This window comes from Polyergus mexicanus, unplaced genomic scaffold (genome assembly GCF_030449975.1).
Source record: "Polyergus mexicanus isolate NDT 795.1 unplaced genomic scaffold, iyPolMexi1.0 SCAF_16, whole genome shotgun sequence".
Classification (NCBI taxonomy): Eukaryota; Metazoa; Arthropoda; class Insecta; order Hymenoptera; family Formicidae; genus Polyergus; species Polyergus mexicanus.
The window spans coordinates 1,126,159-1,146,462 of NW_027223336.1; the positions used below are offsets into that span (position 1 = coordinate 1,126,159).

The window sequence follows — 20,304 nt, forward strand, 5'->3', positions numbered from 1 at the left end:
TTTATCGATCTAATTTGTGTGACTAATAATTGCGCGCAAGCGGCAAATTTTATTTTTTCTTTTACACATCAAAAAGCTTCTGTTTCTGATAAACATTTTATTTAAATTTTAAGATATTTATAAAGAAATTTTATATATACATGGAAATATTTAACATTATATGTATTTAAAAATGTTAAAATTTTAACATTATGTATTGCGATTAAATACTGATTGTTCTTTAAATTTTTATACAACAAAAAAGAACTTTACAAATTTATCAGAAGATGATAAAGATCTCAAAGAAACAAGAACAGAACGCTTTATGTTGCACAAAAAATATTTAAAAAATTTACAATCGAATGCGCGCAAAAGCCGGGGAGTTATTTATCGCAGGCTAGATATTTACTCCATTTATTTATTTATCATTTAGTTATATATATATATTCGCCTACGGTCTTACGATATACGTGTTTAGGTATCTGTTAGTAAATAGAAACACTAGAATATGCTTGGCCATATATGCAAAAACAAGCAGACACGACAGATATTGGATCCATGCCCATTTCAATTCCTCCCACACACTCGGCTGATAATAAATAAAATTTTCCACGTAAAACAATTCGCCGATGACGGCCACCGCTTCGTCGCTAGAGAAGCCGGTCCGCCACGTTACTCGCTCGTTTGTGATTCTGGCTGAAACTGTCGAACACACATATCGTCCGTATAATTTCTTTGCATCTTTATGCTAAACAAATTTTTTTTTAAAAACATCAATATACGCACATTTTCGATTAAAATTGTGCAACAGTAGTTCAGGTAGAGAATAATCGGATAGCTGTATGCTGTGGTTGTACATCTCATAGAGACCCTCGCTGCGTAAAAGTCCCTTCTGTCGTAGCTCCAAATCACCGAAGAATCGTATCTCTTGAACCTCGTGGCTTAACACCTGATCAAACACACCGATAGATTCTATCGCCGCTTGAATGAGGTGCTGTAAAATATTTAAAAATTCGTCAAATCATCGAAGGAGAAAATTTATAAATAGAGTATAACCGTATGATTCTACCTTTAACTGAAAATTGAAAAACAACAAAAGTCTCAGAGATTTTACTGGTTTGTCCGTGTAAAAATAAGCTTCAAACTTCAACGAATCCTTCTGTCCGTCGCCGTTTACATCGTTCTCTCGTACCTGCAAACAAATCTAATAATTAGACATAAATATATAAATAGTATATCTAAAACAAATAATATTAATATATGTAATTAATGCTGTAATTTTAAAAATGGAGATTATATATAACGTTGCTTCCGATTTTCGTATCAGAATCAAAAATTCAGAATTAAATAATCGGATTTAATTCTAAATGCTGAGAGGGGCTAGAGGCTGACTAAAATATTTATATTAATGGCACAGAGGGAATAATCAAGTCTTGTATTTCTAGCGTTGTTTACCCAATAAAAAATATACATTGAAAAAACGTCTCTTAGATATCTATTAGATGTCTATAGCCGTTTTTTTGATCTGTCATTTCTTACTGGGTATCTAACTTAATAGTAAAGATACGACCTTGATTAGTGTACAATGATCTTTGATGTCGTTCTCTTTGTACGTCGTAAAGGTGGAACACACGATGGGCTCTTCGTAAGGATCCACCTCCGCGAGCAGCAGATACTTGTACTCGAAATGCACGTCCGGCGTTTCCGCATGCATCCGATTTCTTATCCAGATGCCTGAAGATTTGATATATCAAAGATTATTATCGCGCGCCGTTTTCCAAAGTGGAGATGTAAAAGTTAGGTTTTTACCCCCAGCATTATAGATTATAAAAAGCGGCGAAAGTAAGGATAGCACGATGAACACAAAGACGGCGATTGAGGCGCAGGAATATATCCTGCTTTTGTATTTGTAAGTGACAGAGCTCGAAAATATTTCAATCGCTGCCATTATGATGCCACGCTCGTCGCCGCGACAACGTCCACAGGTGCGAAAACGTATAGACGCAGGTGAACGACAGCTGACGGTACGTGCGGTGATATATCCTCACCGATGCATTACCCCTTCTAAAGAACGCGGCTTAAAAAGAGAAAGTATTATCTTACAAAAATGCAATATTTTCTTACGTATTTTTTTAAATTACCCGTTTAAATTTTAATATAATGATTATTGTTATAATTAAAGTATTGAGAGAATGATATGACAACCCATGTAATAAAATTTTTTAGTTAAAATTCTATGAGTGCAAATCTTTACAAGTTTTGCAAAATTGGATCAAATTATTTTCAAAAATGTTTTATTTCTTGCGAATCGCCGGTAAATTAATCGTTCTTCCCAGAGAAAAGGAAATGAAAGCGTCTATGTAACTTTTCTATAGATACATAACACACCTCCGAGTCCGCGTTTGCGCGCCGACGTCTAATAGTAATTCTCCATCTGACCGCTTTATTTAATTGTAAATCACGATCTTTCGAATCCTCCGCTAATTCCGAGGATTTCTCCTCAACGGATTCTTGAATATATGTCAACGACTTGCCGTCCACGCCGAAATTCCCGACGACATTTTTCGGTTTAGCAAGATCGAGGGAACCTCGTCTTACTCGAAACGGTGATATTATGTATTTCCGATTTCGTCCAAGAACGAATTTTCCTCGATCTTTATCGATATCCTCCTTCGCTTGTGATTTGTCATTTCTCTCGCTCTTAAAAACAGATCCGTGACGAGCAGAATCGTTCCGGGTTGGAACATCGTCCTGAACGGTGATGGAGGACGTCGAGGTCCTGGAGGAAACGTCGGTCCTCGTGTTGGACGGCACAGAAATATCCTCCGCGAATGACAGTTTGCTTCGCGGAAAATTCGACAGATTCTTGGACGGCCTCTCGAATTCCTTCAAGTCCGAATGTAGAGCACTGAATCTATTCAGAATCCCCTGTTTCCAGATCAAGGACTTTGCTTGACCATCCAAGCTAAAAACAATATTTCATAAGATCTCATAAGATATCTCTGTGTATTCTACTCAAATAAGTTTTTTCATTTTATATAATATATTTTTTTTTTTAATAATTAAAATAATATCGAATAAAAATATTTTTTTTTATAATTTATAATAATTTAAATAAATTAGTTTGTGTATGAGTGTTATCCTGTCAGAATAAATTAATAAAATTTTGATTTAAACTTATATCCAAGTTAGATGATCCATATATTAAGAATATAATTATTAGGAATAATTATTATTATATTTTAAAAATAATTAATAGAGAGATAGAGAAATATATATACACATCAGCCATATATATATATATTAAAATCTATATAGCATTTTATATGCTGCTTATTATGCAGAATAAGATGTGATACCCCGAAAATTAAAAATTCGAATTATCGCGAAATGATTCAATTTTTTCCAACCTTAAATCTTGATCTTTATTTGTGTCAGAGCGCAAAGATTTATTCGCCGCGGAATCATATACAGGTCTGTCCATCCTCGTCGAGGGATACGTTCCTCGGGCGATGGTATTTGCGCTAATATTATTCCCGCCAAACGCAGATAAGGACGACGATTGCGAAATGTCATCCGACGTCGCATCATCGGGTTTGCGTCGGTCCGCAAGATCAGTTGAGATCGCGAAAAGCGCGAGCGGCACGCGCTTCACGACGAGCTTCTCGACGATGTAATCGTACTCGTCGGGATCGTATCTGACGATCTCCCTCGCGTTTGATTTGCGTCTGAAGCAGCAGAATAGTGCCTTGAAATACTTCGCTATTCTACTCGGCTTGACATCGCGATTTATTCGTTCCTCCTCCTCTTCGATGGTAGAGTAGGATTTATCGGACATTTTCAAAACGCTTTTAAACTTTCGCGCGGTTATTAACCACCAATTTTATTCCAGCTACCGGAAACTCATTTTGTGCACAAGTGGCTTTCGTGTCCGTGCGTTTGTTCGAAAAATTAACGATTCTTTTTTTTTTTTTTTTTTTTTTTTTAATTTATCGACTTTATTTTGATTTTTATATCGAGGTTTATTTATATTATAAAGATATGGATCTCGGATCTCGCATTTAGAGACTTGACGTTTTGCAGTTAAAAAGATGGGAATTTTTACTCTAATGGCGAATTTACAATGCGCGATAATTGTTGGGCTGCCTCGAGTTTCCGAACTAGATTATGTATCGTTTATGTAAGTCGACGCCATCATCTCGTGTCTCGTATCACGTTATCTTTATTCGTTGTACGTCCAGGTTCATCCGTACGAGGCGTTGCGGCATGTCGAGTGCTATCATTATTTTTTAGCAATTATTGACACGCCGAGATTTTAACGAATTGTATATCTAAAATTTAACAAACCAGGAACTTCTTGGTCAAGGTGAGCAACATAACATTTCCAATGATGCTGAATGATTCCGATTCGTCTCGACGAGAGGATAACAATGGCTGCAATAGATGCCTGAAACTGTTGCGTGTTATCGCGTTTAATGTGTGTCGGAGAAAGTTTCGAAAGCTCATGTATCAAAGATTTAAGACTAAAGTCGCAATTTATATCATTGAGTTAAACGAAATCACGTATCTTGAAATTATTTCTTACTTATGGCCTTAAGCTTATTCTTGTATTGAATCCTTTAATTTTCACTTATAAATGAAGCATTTCAAATCCCTAATTTTTATCATATGACATATGACAAATATCGTAGTAAATCATAAATTTATATTTGATAGGACTTTGAAGCAAGTACTAGTAATGGAATCAGAATCCAGACGCAAGGGCCCTAGGAGCCCAAGCGCTGATTCAGACGACTCCTCTCATGCCAGAAGAAGAAGGAAGTATGATCGATCGCCGTCTCCGAGACGAAGCAGATATCGCAGGTCGCGATCTAGAGACAGAAGATCTCGTTCGAGTTCCAGAGATAGAAGACGGAAGGAGCCCAGTAGATCGCAAGACAATTGGAAACAACCTCCTTCATCTCAATCCCAGAGTTCTGTACCGAATCCAAACAATTCTACCGGTTATGTTTCAGCAGTACATAATCAATACCAGGTATAAATAGTTTTACAGATTGCTGAACTTGTATATGAATAGCAGTGAGAGATATGAAACTATATATTTTGTTAATATATTTGTATTGATTGATTTTATATTGTACATCTTGTAATTTATTGTTTCATATTCTTTTTACAGGCACCTCCACCAAACACGAGTCAGCCACCACCACCTATATCTGCTTACAATCAGGGATATAACAACTATGGTTACAACTATGGCACGGGTTATGACTACAGTTATCAGCAACCTACTAGCTATCGAAGTGTAAGTTCTATATGAAAAAAGATTAATCGGTGTCCTAATTTTATATAGAAGAGGGAAGAAGGATTAATTATATATGATGTTGAAATAATATGAACATCGGAGAACTATGCATATGCAAATATTCAAGCAAAGCATATCTTCTTGAGAATTCTAAAAATTATGCACACATTTGCAAAGCATTCCGAAAATAATCGCGCCGATTATAATTTATATTTGGTAATGTTCTTATTTGTTTTGAACATTACAATTATATTTCTTTGAACCACGACTGTGGATTCCTTAGTAAGTATAACATCCGCGTTACTTATTTTATTTATATCAACATTGGAAACCTATAATATTGACCAGATCGTTACATCTCTTCAAGACTTCATGTATTAGCCAAAGTCCTCATTTGAGTACCACCCAATAAAGGTAAGGGTCAATAAGAATGTCATTGAACGACTCGAGATTGGTTGCTCGTATTTATTCTGTTAGGATTATCCACCACCCAACTGGCAGGGAAGTCAAGTGTCGTATAACAATCAGCAAGCACCACCGCCTCCATCATTGACACCTCAACAAGAATCGTCAAGGCCGATTGACAGTGGTTCTTCCAGTTTAGTGACATCTTTAACAAGACCTGAGGATGTCAAAAAAGAAGGTGTGCAACATTGTTTTTATTTTATAAATATCCAAATTAATGTTAATACGCTCATTTAATGAACATACTAATCTTCTCATGTTTGATAATGAAAAAGTCTATATTTTTTTACGCAATCTTTAAACTTTCTTTAAATTGAATATTTAGCAGCAATCGCAGCTGAAGTAAAACAACAGAAAGCGACATTGGCTAAGCAACGAGAGGAATATGTTCTAAAATCTGCTACGCTGCAACGTGAATTGGAAATTCTGCGTCAACAGTGCGACGAGATAGGCAAGGAGGGTGGACGCGAAAATAATCGAATTATAAAAGAAAATCAGAAATTGCAGGTAAATACTATATATGATCTTGATGGTGCATTTTTGTGGCTAACATTAATCTTTGAATTAAATGTACAGGTCGAGATACAAAATAAAATGAAATCTATTCACAATGTCATCGATATGCTCACTGGTATCATTGGTGACGAAGTTACTGTGGATGACCTGAAGAGCAAGTTTAAGTTAGAATTAAGTAAGCGTTCGAGAAGCCCGAAAGAAGATTTTCCGAAAGGAAAGTCTCCTTCGCCTGATAGATCATCGGCTTCCGATACAGATAAGGAATCCAAAGCGGAAAGAGATATTAGGGAGAGAAGATCATCAGAAGATAAGCCAATGTACAATTTTGTTCACTACGATCCCGAAATGCATTGGTGTAAAGTCTGCGATATCTTTCCTAAGACAGCAAAGGAATATTTAAATCATCTACATAGCAATGAGCACAAAGAGGCTTGTTTAGTAAGTAGTATTTTTTCGTAATAACAATCGCATAACATAAAACAATACATTCTTGAAATAATTGAATGTTGGAGAAAATAAATTTAGAGGTTCTTTTATGAATAATACTTGTTACTAGAACAGGTAAAAGAAAAAATATATACATATTTCTTTTTATATAATGAAAGAACAAAAATGGATTTAATTAAAGCTGTGTATATATTTGTAGTTCAAACTATATTTATAACTGGATGATATATTACACAGTAATGATCACAACAAGCAGGTACTTGGTACATACTGTAATTTTTTATGTACCACATATATATCAATATTTATAAAAGAAAAGAACCAGTACCGAGTTTCTTGCATCAAGATATCAAGCCCGTTTTTACTATTTATATTCTATTCTATATAATAGGAACGCAAGATTGTTGATATGCCATGGCATGAGCGAAATGGTGAAGGAACAGAGAAAGAAGTACCCTATTATCCTGGACTGCCGACGAAAAGAACACCTATCAAAGGTAAGATCAATTACAGTGGACAATTACTAATAGAATATAATTCCGTAGCTTGTGCACAGAATAACTGTGGTGTTCGGTATGTATTGAAGAAATCAACACAATTATGAGTTGTTTGAAAATTTGTTTGCTCTAAGTAAATTAGAACTTTCGCGATATCGTCGAACATGTGATGTTGGCGAAAACATTAAAGCTAATAATTTTAATTTATGTTATACAATATGTGTGAAAAACATATTGTATAAAAGTCTATCAACCGTTTTGTCAGCAGCAAATTTTCTAGCAACATCGCAAACACCACAGCGATGCATTGGATTTTAGTTGGATTCAAGAAGCACACTTTCCAAGCGACTTTTAGTCAATGTCACTTTATTGTGTCACTACATGTTTCTAATTTTATTTTTTACAACTATATTACACAATTTAGGTATGTTCGCAACTATCTTCAGAATTAAATCTATATATATGAAGATCTTATAGTGGAGTGCATTACTCAGGAAAAAGTAATGACATATAAGATAATATATATAAAGTATTTTGTGTTGTTGCTTATATAACTGAGATATATGTACATGTATGTGTAAGTTTTGGTGAAGTTATGCGAAGAAAAATCTATCACTATGATTTATATCAGAAAGATGTGTATTATCTTTTTTCAATATTATATTAATTTATTTATGCAACAAATTGTATCAATTGTTTGTAAAATATACTGCAAGTGATCTTTTAGACATAAACTATGTCAATACAGTTATTATATAGTAGAAAAAAAATTATTTAACAGTAAACGAACACTTTAAATCTTGGGAATCAGATTGAAAACAATTATTGCAGTATATTCATATGAAAATATAATGTGCATTAATTTATTTAGCTATATCTACTTATATGCATTATTATTTGTATAATGTAGATAATATTTTTGTGAGAGAAATAAAACTGATTTTTTTCTTCCTTCCTTCTGTTTTTCCACAGATCATCGTGGGACTAAAGAAATTTAATATAATCTGTACCTTTTATCGAACACATCTTTTAATATATTATTTTTGTTTTCAGTGACATGAATGTTTCGTGGCAGAATATAAGGTCATTCTTTATGAACTTACAATGCTTACCTGCTTCAAAGCTTAAATAATGCTAACTGCTGGAATATTTGATTATAGGGCTACAATTCTTCAGTGCATCAACAGCTTGGTATTGCAAACTCTGCGAATCCTGGATAGGAGATCTTCATTGTGCCAGTCTACACCTGAAGTCTAAACGTCATTCTGAAAACTTTTCCGTAAGTGATCTAAACATATGATAAACATATTTAAACAATACAATATTAAAGGTTGCTAAAAGATCATCATATTAATAAAATAAAATTTAAATAAAATTATAATTATAAATTATTCTTGAAATAATTTCTCTTAATCAAGGTAATCATCTAAAAGAGTTAATAATTTAAAATTTAATAAGAAGTTGAGAAATAAATCTTGCACCAACACGACATATTTGATACAAATAATTTATTTAAATAATATACTGTTTAGCGTTTCGTGGAGCAAAATCCGCATTGGGAAACTGATTGGATGGCCGATCGAGAGAAGGCATTTTCTGAAGAAAAACATAAGCAAATACAATTGGAATTGCAAAAACAGAAAGACGATGATCCACCGGCAAAATCGAAGAAGTCTAAAAAGAACAAGAAAAAGTCGAAGAAGGCCAAAAAACGTAGAAACAGAAGCAGTGCTAGTGATACATCTAGCGAGTCAGAAAACTCAGATACTGAATCCGATCAAGATACCACCAAAAGTATACGCGTGGCGATGCGAAACAAGATGAAGGCTTCGACACAGGCAATCCTTAATGAGGAAATAGATTATCAGCGTTTAAAATTAAAGGGGCACAATTGGTCGAAGGCACCGCAGATGAATCAATCACCGCTGCCCGAGCAACATCCGTCAGATGCGGATGACAGGCAGCTTCTGAATTCAATCAGGGATAAACTGAAAGCCAAGCAGGAAGAAGAGATGAAGAGTCGCAAAGTAAATCAAGAGAAAACGATAGAGGAAGAGGAAGATTTACAGCAAGAGAGCTATTCGAAGAAATCTGAGGACTTGGAGGCTTGGGGACCGAAGGAACCGCCTAAACCATTCTGGATAAAGAAGGAAGAAGAAAAGCAATCGCAGCAATCAATCACAAATAAGCCAATCGAGCTGCCGAAACCGGAGGAGATGCCGAAGCCACATATGGGATTCTGGACGAAGCAACAAGTAAATATGACGGTAAAGCCGCCTGAAAGTAAATCAGTGGACAAAGAAGATGAGAGGGATCGCGACAGAGATCGCTACAAGGACGATCGTGATCGCAAGTATAGCAACAGATACGAGAGAAGAAGCCGACGGGACAGAGATCGTGACAGGGATAGAGAAAGAGATCGGGATCGCGATTACTATGACGATCGTCGAAAGAGAGACAGGGATAGGGATAGCAACGATTCTCCGAGACGTGATAGAAATTGGCGCGACAATAGCCCGAAGAGGAATTATGACAAGTACAGCAAGGACAGACGTGGAGATGACAATTCATCGAATGACGAATCCAAGTTTGAAAAGAAATCGAGCGAGTCCAAATCGAAAAAAGGCAACATTCTGAGCAAGAAATCTGCGCCGCAAGTGGCGGCCAAGGGCAAGTTACCTTTCATCGGCAGATTACCCCTGTTCAAGAAGAAGGCCGAGGAGCCCAAGTTACCGGAGAAAGACATTACTCCGTTGCCCTATCAACAAAGCAAGTTTGAAGATACGCCAAAGGTACCCAACGAAATCATCAATCCGCCAGGTGTTGTGCATATCACCAAGCTAGCCACTCCGCTGAATTTGAATAATAACGGTAGCGCGTCGATTTCATTGACAAACAAGACTATTAACCAGCCTATGAAAATCTTAGTGGCACCTCCACCGCCCGTGTTAAATGAGAGCAAACCTACGCCACAAGTGGTGGACATGGAGATAGATGATCAGTCCGAGGAGACAGTTATAGAGGAACAACCGATAGTGGAGCAACAAAAACAACAACAGCAAACGTCGAGTGTGTCGAAACTGCCGCTACCCCCACATCCACCACCGCCATTGAATAGACCACCGCCCAGCTTCACGCCAAATCAACAACAACAACAACCAGTCGTACACAATAGACCGCCGACGACACCGGTGCAAAGTACACCACCACAATTTACACCGAATCGCCCGCCCCCGCCGTTCATGTCAAATCCACCGCCGTTTGTTCAGGCGCCACCGAGGTTTCCTCCTCGTCAGGCTGTACCGCCGCCTGCTGCTTTCATGACTACTCAGCCGCCACCGATACCGAACGCCGCGGGTTTCGTGCAAAACCATCCGCAGAATCCACCTCCACCGCCGCCGCCATTACCATCGACAATGGACTCGAGCGTAACGGTTGCGCCGCCGCACTCTGATGTATCTGATATACCGGAGCCATCAGAGAAGCGTCCGGCGGATCCGACCATTCCGCTGCCGGATGATCTGCAGGAGGCTCTAAACATAATTTTCCCTAAAGAGGAAACAGCGGAGAGCAAACAGCAGCAGCAGAATCAGCAGGAGTCTAGTCTTATGTATTCATCGATGTACAGTATGTTGGGTTGCGTTGGATATGGACCTGAATACATGGATCAACCACCACCCGAAATTATGCAGGAGGCGGAAACGGAGGCAGATACTCAACCCGGGCCTGATGATCTTCGCATGTTGGGCATCGACGAAGGAGATACGATCCTATAAATCACTCGCAAAGATTTTCACACTGGTGGTAGAAAAGATTGATCCACGAGATTTGTATTAATGAAAAGACTCTCTTGCTAATAATTTACACGCATGAAGATTTCCTATTCTGCATTAGAAAGAATAGGTCTGTTATGGTTGATCCGTCATTTCTTGTTCATCTCGACATGTGTGATAAGTACTTCATCAGTAACTATCAATTACGTAACTATCTTAAAAAATAGATATGTGATAAAAAAGTAAAGAAAGAAAAATAACCACAAAAAAATGGTCCTGAAATACTGTAAGTACAAGTGATACGCACGGTCTGTAAAGATTACTTAACGATATGCAGCAAAACAGATATTGCCCATTAGATAGTAATATTTGTTATCTCGTTAGTATCTCATGATTTTTTTCCGTCTTGTAACATGTTCCGTGTATTTTTTTCTTTTTTTTTTTTTTTATATTCATAATACATTATGACATTTAATTAATGTTAATATCAGCAAACATTAACAATAATTAATATATAATTGCCATCTTAAGTTTCAATTGTATATTAACAAAGTGTATTACAAAAAATTTACCAAAAATATTCGTTGAAAATCTGCAAGTAATCTGGACAATCTAGCGTTATCGGATATTATCAATATGTTATGTACATCAAAGGACGAAAAGTGTAATATTAATAAAAAGAACACACAATGTCATCATGTATCAATATGTATTAAATATTATTCTTTAATATTTGCAAATTGGTAATTTTCAAGTTTGCGCCATATATATATATATAATACAAGTCCAAACATAAAACAAACCTTGTTGACACGTCAATTGCGATTTTTATATCAAAACTCATAAACGAATTGGCCGCACTACACCACATTAAAGACTATTACATTTGAAGTTACCTTATGAAAATATAAATTAAATATAAAAAGATAATATAAAAATTTTGAATAATTAAAATTCAATAATATAATAATATAATTGTTACACTCGCAATTACTAAAATATACATAATTTTATTATGTTTATATTACGCCATTGAATCTATTTCAAATATAGTAGCTTTTAGTATGCACTAGTGCGAATTAAATTCGATAATAGAGACTCTTGAATATTGGAATGTAAAGTTATTGGTAGTACATACATTTTTTGAAATTAAATTTTTTTTATAAATAATTACTTCCAATCTCTTCATTATGCTCTTTAGACTTTCTTTTAAAATTCTTACTTTAATCTTACAATCGGTTCCTTAAGATAATATCACATTGCCTTCGTCTTTTTTAAAATCACAATATATCATACCTAAGAATCTTTATTGCGTAATTGTTGAAACTATCGAAATACATGTCACATGCCACTAAATTATTAAATATTTATTTCTATCCCGAAAATTTTTAGTACTTTTAAAAATTTCAACAATGATCGTTTTATTAATTGTATTTTTATGAAAACATTTAATCTACCACAATGTACTACAATTAGCTTATATAATTGTGTACAATACTGGAATATATATCAACTTCTTTTGATTAAAATTAGTTTACAAATGCGAGAGTAACGATGTAATGTTCATAGTCATTGATATTAGTACCAAAATCGCTGTTAATTGTAATAGGCAGAGTATCATAGTACGATAAAATGCACATACAAGTGCGTAGAATTATTTAATTTTATGTAATATAAATAGTGCTTTACATCCTTCAATAATGTGTAACAAGTTATATGTGTGTCCAGTCTCTAATTTCCAGTCGTGTGGAATGTAAAAACTAGTGTGGAATAAGCGTCAATCGTTTGCACGATTTTCGCATGCTACAAACGTGAGCAAAGGTCTACTTTAAGATTTTGATTAGCGTATTTACATATACGCGATGGGGGAGGAGGAATATGATTCGTAATATAGTATACTTAAACGATCATGTTATACCCGATGAATCTGTATTTCAGATTTGAAGTACTAGGCCTGCGCTGGAAATATTGTCCCCGCCACCAGCCGTCTGACTAGCTTCTGTGCAAACCAATACAGGTGCGACGCACACCTGAATAGAAATATTCTCCTGTTCCGTTTTCAATATTTCGTCCCAACAAGATACTGGTTTGTCGATGTTCAATAATATTCGCGTACCGTCAACAATAGACGTCGAGAAACTATCGTCCATGATCAGCGTCGCTTTCTTCACATCGATCTGTATCGAGAGAGAGAGAGAGAGAGAGATGAAAGTATTTTAAAACCATCTGACATAGGATAATCTTGATATAAACGTAACATACTTTAACATGCTTTAAGTATAAATGCTATAAATGCCTAACAACACGACTTCTAATCTTTTTCGAAAGAGAAAGTTACGAATTTGGTAACTATAACTTTATAATCTAGATGAACATTAAATATTTACAAATAGTTTCTATAAATCATATTTCGCTTCATATTTATGTAAATTCTGAATAATACTTACGTTACTTGATGCGCATACATGTCTATGTGCAGTCAGCGATGCCTTGGCCGCAGCGGCCATTGTATTTTTCCAAATGGAATTCTTGACGGTGAATATAGCTTGGTACGCCAGCGTGTGCACGTGAATCCTTGTGAGCTCCCTAGCGTCCGTGATCGACTTACCTCTTAAGCGTACGAGCTTAAATAATGTTCTCATCTGATCCAACACTGTCGCGACTCGCGGAGTCGAATCGGCGACTAGTGAAATGTTGCCGTAATACATAGTATTATACAAATTCGCTATTTCTTGCTCGTTCATTCCCAAACTGTCGGCGAACGGAACCACTAAATCGCATAGTTCGAAGAGCAATTTATCCTCGGCGAATGAAGCCATTTCAAAGTGGATTTTGGTAGAACTCGACTGTTCCAACATTTGTTTCTTCACTTTCAGCAGCAGATTCTTCCGTTTATCTGTAAAGTATGCAATTTCGTATGAAACTTGTTGATTTAATAGAGACTCGTGGACAGAAAAGAAATTTTAACGATAGAGAAATTACCTTCCTGAAACGGATAATTGTCCATCATTTGGAGACCACTGACTACTAGTAAATCGGGATCATAGGTCCTCAGGACTTTGTCAAAGGCATCGAATGAGCTGATCATTGGATTATTCATATCATTGTGGATAATATATCTAAGAAAAAGCACATAAAAAATAAATTGCATTATTCTGTATAATTTACTCAATTGTATATATTTCATCCATCAGTACATACCTGTTTGCTCTAGCGCTAGAATAAGGACCCCACACCTCGCCATGCTTATATTCTAAGATGAGATGAATGTCGTCACGTTTTACCTCGCCACCTATGACATTTATCACTTGTGGAATCATCTGATGTAAAGACTTGGTCAGCTTAGCCGCAAGAGTCACGTCGCATCCCTCTCGCGCGAATCGCATCGCCATAACTGCAGCATTTCCTCCAATTGTTGAATAAGATGAAGAAAACGAACGTGCCTTTGACACCAGTTCATCGAATAGAGTTCTGTTCGCCATGTAACGCCTGGAAAAAAGTTTTCTTCGTCTTTAGCAAGATATCAAGAAATATAATAGCATGCAATGTATAATATAATGATTTATGACTAACGCAAAAAAAACCTCTCTTTTGAAGCAATTGTCTTCTGATTTTAAATAATTGAGAACACATATATATGGTTGCCCAAAAACTAAACTTTACATTTACACACTTATTTAACGAAATGAATTTAAAATAAGCTTATTGTTAGATTGATTCCATTCAATCAACAACTGCCCTATAGCAATTATATTTTTTTCTCCGATTAATTACAATTAATTCCTATCTATAAGTATATATTTTATTGATATACTTTAAATAATATCGAGACATATTTTAATAATTAATATACTCAATTGTTAAATATGTGATTTTAATATATATATTTTTTATATGTAGAACATGTGGCACTGTAAAAATGACACTGGAACTCTCGGGACAGAACTTACTCGGCCGCGGCTCCATGGCGAAAGTAATAGGCGAAGCTTTTGAGCAATTCGAGCTCGGTGTTGATCTCGTCAAAGTGTTCAGGCCGTCCGACCTCGTTCGAATATTTTAGCAGATGTTTCGCGTCGACGAAGACGTCAGTGCACACGCCATAACCTATAGCGACTTTTGGCTTCCTAGTGATAACGTGTTTGTTCTCCAGTTTCTCGAGGCCGTGCAACAGGGTCAACAATCGTTTCTGCAGGACATTCTCGTTGTTACGATAATAAATCGCCGCGAACACAATCAGCACGGTGAAAAAAGTTCCGAATCTTAACCCCCTCTTGTACCCCATACTGCATACAAAACTTATTATTGTACACTAACAACTGACATATAGGCAAATCCTGTATAGAAGCTTAATCAGTCATACAGAAAAAGAAGAAGAAAACTTATTGTTATACGCGTGCAACTACAGACGGAGAGAAGTCTCTCTGCTACAGATCACGCATAACCATCACGCACAACTGACGAACAGAGCTGCCAGCTGACAGCTGACGAACTGACCACGCACGATTGGTCATTGACAGCGATGTATATGCGTACGTATACGCGCAATACGCGACAGATAATGAGGACATATAGAGATATCTGATTATTTGATAATGGCTTTGCGACGAGGTCAATTCGCATATTCATTATTCATTGCACAATAGCCATTAATATACATTCAATTTAAGATAAATTTTCTTAATTTCCTGAACATATGTCAATTATATTTGTCGTATCAAAAAATTTTGTTCACCTTCCATCAAGTTTGCTCTCACCAGATAAGCATTCTATTTTTAAATTAATCTATTTATATATAGAATATTATACCAAAACTACTTAAAAAATTCATCAAAATTCGCAATGGCTATTTGTAGATCATTTAGTGAGCAATAAGAAAGAAAGAATATTTATATTGTGATAATATTAACTTAAATCTCTTTCTCTCTCTCTCTCTCTGTCTCAAATTTTTTTTAGTGTAATGATAGAATAATGTAATATTTTTTTATTATAGTTTTATTTTAAAAAATGATATATTTATATTATATATTGCATATAATTAATCTTTCTATTAAATATTTTTATATTTGCTAAGTACATACATGTATAGTGTATAAAAAAGTCTATATTGTAAAAATTTGCTTATATATAGGAAATATTTTCATATTAGACACACACACAAAACACACACACACACACACACACACACATCTTTCTTCAAAGATATTTTATAACTACATACATATAAATTTCATAGCTTATATATCACCAAGTATTATAAAATCTAAAATATAGATATCAGTCATTATTTTAAAAAATGTAATAAAAAATAAACTATCGGAACAAAAGAGAAAATATTATACAATTATATATCGCGCAATCACACATAATACATATAAAAAAACGTTTAGAAAATATGCCATCATATTAGCTAAAATATATACCATAAGAAGTGTATAAACAAAATTATAAATGTAATTAGCAATAATATAATTATAAAAATAATTAGAACAATATTAAAATATCAGTTAGAATACAGATGATCTTTTACAACAATTGCAATAACATTCTATAAAAGAATAAAACATATAGTATTTTTTAATTTATCCATAGCAAACATCTCTCATTACTTCAATCTTCTCAATAACTTGTGAGATCTCGTTATTTTCTTTGAGGAACTTGTATAGAATCAATAATTTGGCGAAATTTACTCAATAAAGTTAATATTTGATATTAATATTTGTAAATGTATTATTTATTTAAAAGATATAGATTAACTCAGAAAAGAAATTCGATACCTTATGATAATCTCATTTGTGTGAATTTTTTTTTCGTTAGCTTTCTACAATCTACGTTCCAGTCTCTCGAGAGAAGAGATTAATTTGATTCTCCAAAAATTCTTCACGTTTCTCTCATTCCTTGTTCTTTGTATGGAGACGCATGTGTTTCTTCAGGTTGTCCAGTCGATTACATCGACGGTCGCAGTAGTCGCACTTGTAAGGCATCAGATTGCTGTGCACGACTACGTGGCCATTCAGATGACTGATCTGTTTGAAACGCTTGCCACAAATGGTGCAGGCGTACGGGCGCTCGTTCATGTGCGCGGATGAGATGTGCGTCTGCAAATTCGTTTTCCTGACGAACGTGGCCTTGCACACATCGCACTCGAACGGTCTTACATTCGCATGGATCGCTAGATGCGACTTGAGCACGTTCTTGTGCTTGAAATTCTTCTCGCACAAATGACACTGAAACGGCCGTTCATCGTTGTGCACCTTCTTGTGCACCGACAGATGCGCTAGCTGCTTGAACATCTTAGCGCAAATCTCGCACTGATAAGTACGACCGTCCTCATGCGCGGCGCTCACGTGACGGCGCAGAGTGTCTGCCAGAGTATACCGTTTGCCACAAATCTTGCAGCAATACGGACGCTCGTTGGTATGCGTCAACAGATGACCATTGAGATTGCGTTTCTCCAGGAAACGCGCGCCGCATACGTCGCATTGATACGGCTTCTCACCGTTATGCACGTACATATGCTTCTTCAACGAGTTTGATAAGCTGAAGCGCTTTGAGCATATGGTGCACTGGAAGCGGCGCTCGCCTGTGTGGACCAACATGTGCGATTTTACGTGGCCAGCTTGCTTGAAACGTTTGCCGCATACCTTGCAGTCGTACTGGCGCTCCTGCGTATGCGTGAATATATGCCGCTCCAGCACGCTCTTCGTCGTGAACACCTTCTTGCAGTTGTCGCATTCAAACAGACGATATACGTCGCGAATCTTAGACATCGTCGTCGTCGTTGTTGTCGCGTTACTTTTATGCAAATGCGCGTGTTGTTTCAGCGAGTCCAGTGAGTCGAATTTTACACCGCACATCGTGCACTGAAACGAGCGATAATCGTGATGCGTCAGCGAGTGCTGGCTAAGATGACCCAGCTGCTTGAAACTCTTGTTGCACACGTCGCATACATATGGCCGTTCGTTTGTGTGCGATCGCACGTGCCTCTCCAGCACACTAGGAAAACTAAACTTTTGCTCGCAATATGTACACTGTAAGGTGGATTGCGTTTTCGACACGCCCCGACTCTCCGCAGACACTTTTCGTCTACCGGTATGACTCGAGATCTTGGCAGTCTTGCTATTAGAATTTTTTGTATTGTCCAGCAATACGTCGCAATTTTCATTTTTTGTCTTAGCATCAGATAATTTGTTATGTGCCGCTCGAGTCTCGGATCTTTCCTCATTGGATACAGTCGTTACCGCGTCAGCGGCGTTGCTTCTGGTACTTCTTCTAACTGGTATCTCCTCTTCCTCGTCAGCTAATTTACCTTGCCCATGCGACTGTTTCATGTGCTTCGCATATAATCTTGGAACACTGAATGTTTTACTGCACAGCTTACATCGGAGAACCCGTTGCGTTTTATGAGTTCTCATGTGATTCTTCAAATGTCCCAGTTTCATGTATTGCTTTTGGCAGTATTTGCACTTGAGAAATTGCATATTCTCGTTTTTCAATTCATTTTTTCCTACTTCTATTTCACTTATACTCGTTGAATTTGTTACGTGCATATTGCTCGTGAGAGATTCATTCTTTATATTGACAAAACTAAAGCCATTTACATCGTCGTTTCTCGAAAATGCCTTTTGACTGCATGTATCTTCGTTGTCATTTTCTTCACAATACTGAAACATTCAAAATAATAACTAATCAGAATATAATGTTATAATGGTAATAATACAATACTATTCAGCAATTATTACATTGGTACTGTTCGATATTTTCTGCGTGTCTTTTGTTGTTGCAATTATATCTTTATTTTTTCTACGTGACAAACGTTCGATCCATTCTTCCTCTGTCCATAGACTTTCTGTATCTTTTTCTGTACCAAAGTTTTGAAAGTTTTCGCATACATCTCGTCCAAATAATACGTCGCATGGAACTTTACCGTTCTGACTGTGGTATGTCGAATTGTGAAGAATCTGTATGAAGTTCAGTCCTTCACACCAGGTTTTGGTAGGATTCTTTCTCATCCAGGATTCGAGCAAGCTCTTAAAATCCCTACAGCTAACTTCACATTTAGGTATATCTCCATGTAATATAAGGGAATCGTTCCACATTGAACGTAACTCATGTACAACTTGTTCAGCAAACTTACGTCCATTACCACTCTGTAACACTTGTGGTGCCCCTATGATCGCCAATACATCTAACAAATTCTTTGCTACTTCTTCAGCCGTATTGTTGCAGAGAGCTCTTAGTACAACAAACTTGGATGGCTGATTTTCATAAACAAAGAAATATTTATAGCGAAATGTTGGTTCTACTGTCATTTCTATTATATCAATGCGACCTCTATTATACAATCTATCAGAACCCTCAGTCAATTTTTTGGGCAATTGATTTAATGAGCCTGCTTGACAAGACTGGAAACAAATAGTATAATTTAACTATTTACATATTAGAGATATTATGCACACACATATAAAGATTAAAACTTACCAATAAATGGCTACTTTCTTGTTTAATTTCCTTATCCTTCTCTTTAGATGAAACTTGCAAATGCACAACTGTATTTTGTACAGATTGTGAGTTCAATGTGCTTTCAAAGAATTCTGCTTCTTGTTTTACAAATACAAAACTACGTTGATTTCGTTCACCTGGCAGCAAATGATCCAAAGAATTTTGCACGTATGCATTTTGTGGCATCCATTCTACACTTAACGGCATTTCTTTATTCATTCTTATTTTTGTCATGTGTCGTGTCGAATATTGTTTTCCTTTTTGCTACTCAATGCTACTATTTCCTACAATCATTTATGCAATTTATTGAACAAGCCGATTTCATTTTTAAAAACCGGCAATTTATAAAGTTTAATCACAGAAAATGTATTTTTTATTGTAAAATATATGGGTTTAATTCAACAATGTTCACTCTTTTGCATATTATCTCCATATTTTCGGCACGTCAAGACTTTCTTAATTAGAAAGATTAGCAAGCCGGTATAATAGAAATGTTAATTGATTCTCGAGTGAATCATTAACCTGTAATATGACACAATTCCAATTTACATCAATTCCTAAAATCACATTCGTCTAATAAAATTACACAAATGAATAGCCTGTATTCTCTCGCATTTATTCTACTTTATTTCGACAAATAAATCATGATACGTCCGATTTTGTGCTTAAAGCTCAGATTATGTCAATTTTTTAGCGGTTGTTGGCATAGTATGAAATTCATTATCTATATTGTTCTACAGTCTACAGTTTACATGCTACATGTCTATATCTCAAGGCAAGTCTTCATGACATTCCGTCATGAAAGTTGATTAGCTAGAGAGGT

At 35.8% G+C, this 20,304-nt stretch overlaps 5 protein-coding genes across 8 annotated transcripts; 1 reads left to right on the plus strand and 4 right to left on the minus strand.

Moving 5' to 3' along the window:
• Positions 1–369: 369 nt before the first annotated feature.
• Positions 370–1,964, minus strand: LOC138940169 (transmembrane protein 231-like). Its single transcript, XM_070308757.1, has 5 exons — positions 1,789–1,964; positions 1,550–1,713; positions 1,049–1,171; positions 766–973; positions 370–681 (listed from the first exon to the last, which is right to left on the minus strand). The coding sequence occupies exons 1-5, from the start codon at positions 1,925–1,927 to the stop codon at positions 431–433; spliced, it is 885 nt and encodes a 294-aa protein (XP_070164858.1). The 5' UTR covers positions 1,928–1,964; the 3' UTR covers positions 370–430.
• A 334-nt stretch (positions 1,965–2,298) lies between these two features.
• LOC138940326 (uncharacterized) lies at positions 2,299–3,817 on the minus strand. The gene is made up of 2 exons (XM_070309143.1): positions 3,390–3,817; positions 2,299–2,944 (listed from the first exon to the last, which is right to left on the minus strand). Exons 1-2 carry the CDS (start codon positions 3,815–3,817, stop codon positions 2,299–2,301), a joined length of 1,074 nt encoding a protein of 357 aa, XP_070165244.1.
• Positions 3,818–4,178: 361 nt separating this feature from the next.
• LOC138940403 (zinc finger matrin-type protein CG9776) lies at positions 4,179–12,265 on the plus strand. 2 transcript variants are annotated; one of them, XM_070309284.1, is made up of 9 exons: positions 4,179–4,345; positions 4,696–5,014; positions 5,156–5,284; positions 5,762–5,927; positions 6,075–6,256; positions 6,326–6,703; positions 7,104–7,209; positions 8,370–8,488; positions 8,742–12,265. In XM_070309284.1, the coding sequence occupies exons 2-9, from the start codon at positions 4,718–4,720 to the stop codon at positions 10,983–10,985; spliced, it is 3,621 nt and encodes a 1,206-aa protein (XP_070165385.1). In that variant the 5' UTR covers positions 4,179–4,345; positions 4,696–4,717; the 3' UTR covers positions 10,986–12,265. The 2 variants fall into 2 exon arrangements, with proteins under 2 accessions (XP_070165385.1, XP_070165386.1); XM_070309285.1 differs by having other exon boundaries at positions 6,078–6,256.
• LOC138940404 (ADP-dependent glucokinase) lies at positions 11,723–15,473 on the minus strand. The gene is made up of 5 exons (XM_070309286.1): positions 14,933–15,473; positions 14,184–14,471; positions 13,965–14,101; positions 13,430–13,878; positions 11,723–13,159 (listed from the first exon to the last, which is right to left on the minus strand). Exons 1-5 carry the CDS (start codon positions 15,262–15,264, stop codon positions 12,917–12,919), a joined length of 1,449 nt encoding a protein of 482 aa, XP_070165387.1. The 5' UTR covers positions 15,265–15,473; the 3' UTR covers positions 11,723–12,916.
• A 915-nt stretch (positions 15,474–16,388) lies between these two features.
• LOC138940221 (zinc finger protein 724) lies at positions 16,389–20,048 on the minus strand. 3 transcript variants are annotated; one of them, XM_070308869.1, is made up of 4 exons: positions 19,461–20,048; positions 19,117–19,384; positions 18,722–19,029; positions 16,389–18,643 (listed from the first exon to the last, which is right to left on the minus strand). In XM_070308869.1, the coding sequence occupies exons 1-4, from the start codon at positions 19,713–19,715 to the stop codon at positions 16,871–16,873; spliced, it is 2,604 nt and encodes an 867-aa protein (XP_070164970.1). In that variant the 5' UTR covers positions 19,716–20,048; the 3' UTR covers positions 16,389–16,870. The 3 variants fall into 3 exon arrangements, with proteins under 3 accessions (XP_070164970.1, XP_070164968.1, XP_070164967.1); XM_070308867.1 differs by having other exon boundaries at positions 18,722–19,384; positions 19,461–19,765; positions 19,841–20,047; XM_070308866.1 differs by having other exon boundaries at positions 18,722–19,384; positions 19,461–20,047.
• Positions 20,049–20,304: the final 256 nt, after the last annotated feature.